General features: G+C 39.0%; 1 protein-coding gene across 2 annotated transcripts; it reads left to right on the forward strand.

Moving 5' to 3' along the window:
- The first annotated feature begins 3,236 nt into the window (after positions 1-3,236).
- Positions 3,237-8,039, forward strand: lamp3 (lysosomal associated membrane protein 3). Of its 2 annotated transcripts, XM_082511457.1 has the most exons (8): positions 3,237-3,485; positions 3,622-3,777; positions 5,238-5,354; positions 5,778-5,857; positions 6,407-6,532; positions 6,714-6,786; positions 6,892-7,062; positions 7,378-8,039. In XM_082511457.1, exons 2-8 carry the CDS (start codon positions 3,690-3,692, stop codon positions 7,515-7,517), a joined length of 795 nt encoding a protein of 264 aa, XP_082367583.1. In that variant the 5' UTR covers positions 3,237-3,485; positions 3,622-3,689; the 3' UTR covers positions 7,518-8,039. The 2 variants fall into 2 exon arrangements, with proteins under 2 accessions (XP_082367583.1, XP_082367582.1); XM_082511456.1 differs by lacking the exon at positions 3,237-3,485 and having other exon boundaries at positions 3,548-3,777.
- The last annotated feature ends 133 nt before the right edge of the window (positions 8,040-8,172 follow it).

Raw genomic sequence — 8,172 nt, forward strand, 5'->3', positions numbered from 1 at the left:
CCCCCCCCCCCCCCCCCCCCCCACACACACACACACACAAAACATATTAAGGATTGTACATTAACATAGAGCTGTTGTTGAAACCATACTGAATTTCACCATAATTCGTCATACAATGAGAACAGGACAAATCAACAATTGACACTGACTAAAATCTGTAACATAATGCATTGTTTGGAGTTTAGTCTGTTACTGTTACTATTTTTACAATTTCTTTTTTGGAGCAACTGTAACCCACATTATTTCCTTAGGAATTAATAAAGTATTCTGATTCTGATTGTTTCAGGATGACGTGCCATTATCCAATGACACATCTGCTTACCTGCATCTTTTGCTCGTTTCTCCTCCTCTTCTTTTCTCCTTTTTCTAAAATGAGCACCTGATGGCTTTGAACTTTTCTTGTCCATCTTCCATTGCTTTTAATTTTGCACTCCAGTATGAACACAAATCCCCCAACCCGAGGATCACCACAACATAATCTAATAGACCTACACCTTAGTTCACAGATTCACTTTGTCTAAGGTGTATTTCTAGAATTTCGCACAACCCAGGATTCAAATCATGAATATGATGGGCTTGGATTTACATCATTATGAATGAAATGTGCTCTATTTGGAAGCAGCCGGCCCCCTCCCCTTTCGACAGGTTGTGTGTGAGACTTTAAATCATCAAACTGTAAATTATAAATTTCAAATTGTTATTGATCCCTTTACCCCGAGTCCTAAAGTGTATATTTATTTTCTTACTCTTGTTTGTTTCCTTGCACTGCTATAACTGGAGCCTCATCCTCTCATCTCTCTATATACTGCACTGTATGTAACAGAGATGACAATAAAGTTTTACTTTGACTTCAGCAGCGAGCAGGCGCACCGAGGGCTTTCGCGCTCACTTTTCGCGTATAGAATTTCGAAAAAACATCGGTGCAAATTATAAGTCTGTATCATATTATTGTTGGTTATTAGATGCAGCTCCAGCCAGCCAGTGAATCCCCCGCCTTCCTGCCCTCTCCTCCCTGTGCCGCAAGCAGCAGGCGCACATCGCTAACGGAGGGCGCCATTACTCCCAGCAAATGGGCGACAGAAAACCGATCGGTGCCTATGCCATTCCCAATATGCGCTGGCATGACATCGGGTCAGCATGAGTATGAGCATTTTTTTTTTTTTGTGCGTTGTGCCCCGGGCAACCGCCCATGTCGCCCATATCTAAAACCGCTACTGCGCATTGTGATTTGCTTTCCTTTCATTATACATGTGGTGCAGGAGTATTTTACTCCTTTACAATATATAAAGAGTAAGACAGCAGGAATAAATAAAAACAGTATTCATTCAAGGGGGATTATAGACAAACAGGAGTATACAGAAAACAAAAGAAAGGTGTTTATTATTGTTCCTTATTATCAGTGCGTGTTCTGGTCTTATTTGGTTCTCTGTGTTTTCCCAGATTATTTTTTTCATGTTGATTTAAGTTTTACTTGTTTTCATGTTTTAGTTGTTTACTTGACTACTGTGTTTTGGTTTGTAGATATCATTGTGTTTTAATCCTCATCTTTTAATCCTCTGTATTCCTCCATGTTGACTTTATTCGTGTTCCTGCATTTCTGTTTCAGCCATGATGTTGTTCATTTCCTCTTTTATTTTGATACTTATTTGTAACTTGTGCGTTGTGTTTAATTTTCACTCCCTCCCCTAATTCATTGTCTTGACTATCAACACCTGCTTCTTGTTACCCTTCTGTTTCCACTCCCGTAGTTAGTGGTCTGTATCTCTTTCATTTTTTTGCCTTTGTGGTGCAATATGTGTACTCTGCCTACTTAAGCACCATTGTTTAATTCCTGATTATCTCCTAGTTTGTGCTTCCGGCTCTGGTTTAATCACTTTGCTGCTCTAGAGATGTTTTAAGTAATAAATTGCTCAAAAATGGTTCCTTTAATAATAACCTTAGGTTATTTAAGTGCTATGGATGAAAGAAACATGCTACATACATTTTTTCCTCCTTTTATCCTCTGTTGCTTCTGGACATCAGATCTTGCTAAATAACAGAAAGTGATGTAATGCAATGATATTCTTTATTTTATTGTGGATTTCTTGTAAAATTTCTATTTTCTGAACATCATTTTAAAAATTAACTTCCCACAGTTGAGCTTTTTGATTAAAAAGGAAGGTGAAAGCTCAGAGAAGGACATCTCAGGTTTTGAGAAACCTGAGCTGGCGCAAAATGACAACATATTAAGTTTATGATTGATAAGAGGTATTATGTGAGCTGTGCTTTGACATTTTCAAAAGTCTAGTGCCTATTTCGTATTTTAATGCAGTCACCAGTCTTGCTGCTTGTGGGCAGTGTTGTTCTGTTTTCATGTTAAAAACAATTTCAGCCAACCACTGTGCAGTACAGTGAGGCGTGCTCAGACCTCTACATTGGAGAAAGACCTCGACAGGACAAGACTCTGTTTACATCTGCATCTAAAGGATAAAGGTCACTCTTTCAAAGATGCCACGGTTCCGATTTTGGAACAAGAAGGCAGATGGATTGATAGAGAAGTAAAAGAAGCCATCACTGAACAGAGAGAGTGGCATACGATACCAACTGTCAGCCATCTACAATGCAGTCCCTTGCCAGGCCCCAAAACCCCAAGTGACATTGTTTATCCGGTGAGTAGGTCACATGATAGGGCGCAACAAGGTCTCATAGTGTTTTCACCTGAAACCTCTAGTGGTAACGACCTTTTTTCACACCTTGGCTCATGTAATGAGGCACATGATTAATAATGGGTTAACAGCCCTTTTAAGGGACAATCCCCACTAGGGATTAAATACCTGGGGCTCTTCACTTTTTAGTTTTAGAACTGAAGAAACTTTCTGGATGAGAAGTGAAACATCATCTGACTCCCAGGCTAAACTTCGGAATATTCCACAGGACATTTATTTTTCCTGCTTTACCAGAGACATCAAGATGATTTATTTATTTGATCGACTCCCAACTCTTTAAGAATTTGTCTCGACTTATTGAATTGGCTTGAACTAGGACCCAGTATATCCAGATCCTATTGCATCTTTATGATGCCATGTACATAGACATGCTGGATAATGCTCCAAGACAAAATATATGCAAAAACCTGGTTACATAACTAATGTCTGATGAATTTTTTTTTTTGTCGTTCTGTGTTCTTGTTTAAATAGTCTTTCAACCCCAATCACCTACAGCTGAATCTGTGAGCATGCTCATGTGTTGCCTGACCCTTTTCCTGTAACTGACACTTTAGTGCCAGCCTGTGCCATGTAAATTAATAGCGGGAAACAGAATGATTATGACATTTAAAAGAGTTTCTGCTCTGCTGGTTCATTTTTTCCCTTTAATATGTGACTGGGAATTGTAATCTTTTTCTTTTTCACTAGACCAGTAATATTTTCCCTAAAAACTAGGAATTCATTGAACAGAACACTTTCATAGAATTTAAAACCTGATTTCTCTGAACACTAAATACAAAGGTACTTGCATTTAACAGCTGGAAGGCTTTAAAACTTGTCTTTTTAAAACAAGTTTCAGATGTGTCAATGCTGAGTGAGGCAGCGGTCTCTGCCCCACCCCCTTTGTCACTTCACTTCCTTTGCACCCTTCATTTAGGTGTTAGGTGTTCAACAGTTTCACAATTAGACATCAAGGCACAGCTGCTGCACTTCTGATCCAGTGGCATGGCTATTCTCTTTTGTCTTCTAACTGCGATGCTAAAAGGCCACCGAGGTGGATGGTATCTTTTCTTCCTGGCTGCTGTCATTCCAGGTAAGTCTAATAGCATTCAAGTGGAGTTCAACCATCCACAGACAGGTGACCTTAAACTCACTTGACAGGATTGTTTTTTATTTACATGTCAAAACCAAAGTTCTTCCATTTTCAATTGTTTTACTCTCACTCTTTTTGATACTGTTTCCACTTCTGTTTAAATGGTAATATTTCGTTGCAAGAGTGTAGTGTGGTAAACGTCATATATGAGACTGCGCTGGTTTCCTCTCCCACACAGTGGTCTTTAGCTGTCCCAAAGATGTCGCGCTTGTCACTCTGTGGTTTTAGCAAAAAAGAGTGGTATGACCTGAGCAGAAGTACTTCTCATGCTGCATGCACTATTATCTGAGTCATTAAATTCTGCACCTTCTGAAATGCTGTTTTTGTTGACTCATTTAAAATTACTTGACTTTTAATTTTTTTTACTGTTGACCACACTCATTAAGACAGCCTTTTCCCCCCACTTACCTGCATAACACTTCAGAAATTAATGAAGACCAAAAATGCTAAATAATAATATTAAGAATGTTTGGGAGCCAAAGCAACTTGGCTGTAAAGTGACAAACCACAGAGCTGCTGAGCGCTAAGGCATGCAGTGTGTAAAAGGCTCTGCTGACTCAAGAATTAGAGCTTCAAACCTCCCCTGGCTGTAACATTAAAAAAACCCATCAGCTGATGGGTTTTTTGTCCATGTAAGACCTACATGGACAGGCTCCTGCATCTGTCACTCCTGCATCTGCCACAGACCTTGTCGGCCTCTCCGATCATTTATTTTAAATACACGGGTGGCCACGCTTTTGCAGTTGTAGCTACTAAACTTTGGAACAGCCATTGTCGGCTAGTCAGTTTTAAATGGCAGCTGAAAACTTATTTTTACAAGTTAGCTTTTCCTTATTATGTGTTCACACCTTTCTATAGAAGTATATGTGCACAGTACAAATGAATGGATGACTATGTTTGAAAGCATGTTTGTGTGTATAGTGTATGTTGACTTCTTTAATGTAAGTTTTATCCGAACAGTAAAGCACTTTGCAGCTGTGCTTTTAAAATGAGCCATACTGCTCCACTTATTATCATGACTAACAGTATTCCAACTCATCCAACTTGTGCTCCTATACTGGTTCAGACTGTTCCAAATAACTGGAGTGCTCAATCGTTTCTGGTTCTCTGGGTTAATAAAGAAGTAGCTGTGTTGGACTGGAGTTAATGGGTGAAGGGCATTCAAGATAGTGGACCTACTGCACTCCCCCCTTAATGCATTTGACCAATTTCTTTCTTTCTTTTTCCCTTTTTCAGGTAAATACTTACTGAAAGAGGGTTCTGTGTTGTATTTTGCGAAGACTTCCACTGGTTATTTATTCATTTCTAAATGATATACAACTTTATGCAAGGGATAAGAAAAAAAAAAAGAAACTGGGTATGACCAGACAATGAAAATAACAGGTGTGATCTTCTACCAGGTGTCCACTTTCAGAGCACTAATGGCTCCATCCAGCCTGCTTTGGAGTCTGAGCTTCACTCCAAGGGTCAGATCTACCGGCCGGTCCTGCAGCCATCTGAGGCCACTCCTCAAACAGGTACACCTGTTTTATTCCATGTATATGCATGGTCCAAATCCCCTGTTCATTTACAGCAGACAAAGAGATGCTGGTGTAATGGGACAAGAGGTAGAGGGACGTAAGGAAGATAAAATAACCTTTAAACCTGACACAAATGATCGTCTGTCATGCTGATTAATTTCATATTTTGAAGGCTAAGAATTGCAAGCAATATTGATTCATAGTTCACTGTGCATACGTGAAGAATTTGGGGAAACATGAGTGTGTAAAACAGATGGCCTACAGTTCATTTGTTGACTACTATTCAGAGAAGGATGCAGATGTGATGGCTTTAAAGGTGACTAACTGAAATATTTGAAAGTGGCATGCATTATAATTTTGCATGCTTGAGTTCAAAACTATGTTGTTGTTTTTTGTTTTTTTTTTAATATATGGGTGCAGGAAACTATGTGAAGAAAGATAGAGGGAAACCCTGCATCAGAATTACCATGGGAGCAGAGTTCTTGGTCACTGAAAACAAGGTGTGTGTGTGTGTGTGTGTGTGTGTGTGTGTGTGTGTGTCAATGGCATGCTTCTTTTTGTGTATTAGTATGAATTTTATTTTGTTGCTTTTCAGCAGTTTTTGCAAAAAGTGTGTGTTTGTATCAGCATGTCTTTGTGAGGTGTCACAAGCTGGTTTCTCACTGCAAAAATTTCCAACTGCCGTCAGCTTATTTATTTTTTTCAGTTACAGTTGGATCGTTTCACATGGGAGTCAATCGGTTTGAAAGTCGTTTACACCTGACCTCAGTGTAATCATTTTTTTCTTTCTATGCTATAATAATATAGATTAAAATTGAGACACTGGGCGCGACATTGATTGGGCTCCAATATTTAACAGACATCATCTGATTCTAAGTCATTTGTGAGGCGCTCCTATTTTTCACTGACTGATCCAGATGTGACCCAGCACAGAAGGAAAGATTTGCTTGTCTTTTTCTTCAATGTAACGCAGAAATCAAACAAAGTGAGAGGAGATGGTGACTTGTAATGCTGATCCTGAGCCTTTACTTTTCTCCTTTTGAAATCAGAAAACCTGGTATTTTGACCTGGACCCATCCAGAGTTAGGGTCAGTGGTTACTGTGGCAAAGAAGAGGCTCTTCTCTCTCTCACACTGCCAGACAATGGTGCCAGCCTGCAGTTCAAATTCAAAAAGGTACAACACTCATTCACTGCTGGGTGAACTCTCCGTGTCATCCTCATGCCTGCTGTGGATACCTTTCTTCACATCATAGTCAGTTTTACTCAGTTTAGGTCTGCCTTATCCACGTTCACATCGAGGCTGTAATGTTCTGTTGTTTATGAATCAGCTCAAATGTTTTTGTTTTTGTCCCCAGGAGAAGACTGTTTTCTACGTCATCGAGATGAATGCACATTTGTCTCCCATGCCTGTCTGCAAAGACTGTTCCAGTAAGAGCCAAAGGAAAAGACGCAGCAAACAGCTGGTGTGTGATTCAGATGCCCAGCATAAACTGAAAATTTAACTACTCTTGTGCTTCATCCTCTTCCCAACAGACAAGACTTACAAAGGTGTGTTGGCCCATGAAAAGCTGTTCAAAACTGCTAACGGTCAAAGCTTCATGTGCAAGTCTGAGAATCTGCTTTTGATGTCGTCTGAGCTGAAGATCAAGCTGGTTCCTGTGCAGATGCAGGCCTTCAACCTGTCTCAAGGACAGTATGGAAAAGGTGACTAGCTTTCACAGAAACAAATGAATGGAAACCAAATATCTCCTGCCCAAAGTTAGGTTTTTAGAGTTGAGGCAGAAAAAATGAACAAATTGGACAACATCTTACAACCCTTCAGGTTTACAGCCTTTTTTGTGGTCCCGTGTTTGAGAATGAGAGCTCTGTTATGATCTGACTGTGTGTAAAGACATCCCATTAGATGTTAAAAGTTTAATATTAGACATTAAATTTCTTATTGAAAAGAATTTTAAAAAAAAAAGGTATTTTACTTAAATCCTACACATAATTGCTGCTCTGTTTCTCTCCATGGTTCAGAGGTGGAGTGCTGGGCTGACTATAACAAGAGAATCATTCCCATCATCATCGGGGCAGCCGTTGTGTGTCTCATTCTTATCAGTTTGATGAGCTTCCTTGTGGTCAGAGATCGCCGCAGAGATGGATATGAACGGATTTGAATGGCGAAGAGTTCACTGTGAAACTGGACTGGGGGTGGTGGTGGGGGGTGCTATTGGCTTGTTCATACACTTGCTCTTTCACTTGTTCTTTTCCTAAACCTTCATTTGGCTTGTCACATTCTTCTGTTAACAGCAAAGACTGTTTGTCTGGTATTTACAATTTGAATAAATAAAACTTTTTTTTAAATGTTGTCTTTCTTTTTTTTTTTTTTTTTTTTTTTGTTGTTGTTGTTGTTGTTGTTGCTTTCATTAATGTCTTGTGTAATTTTAATTGATATTTTTTTTTTCACTGCATGTTCAATATTCGTTTGAAACAAATATTGTTCATAATTTAAGAGTGGAATATTTTTAATCGCACGAGAAAGCTATAAATAATGCCATTAAAAGCAAATGGGTGCGAGAGTACAGACTAACATCGTTATTAAATAGTCTCTATTCATCATACTTTGTAACCTTAAGAAAGGGGGGCAAACTAATACTCATTGCATTATGTTGTATTTTACTGCACAAAAATTAAAAATAATACTTTAAATAATTTAAGGGATGCATAACAAAAATGCATTCAACGTTCTGAATGCAGTAAAATTTGTACTTCGAGTCCCTGTTAACTTTTAATTCTCAAGCTTTTCGACAGAGAAATGCTGCCATCTGCTGA

The sequence above is a fragment of the Aulonocara stuartgranti genome, assembly GCF_965226115.1.
Source record: "Aulonocara stuartgranti genome assembly, chromosome: 17".
Taxonomy (NCBI): domain Eukaryota; kingdom Metazoa; phylum Chordata; class Actinopteri; order Cichliformes; family Cichlidae; genus Aulonocara; species Aulonocara stuartgranti.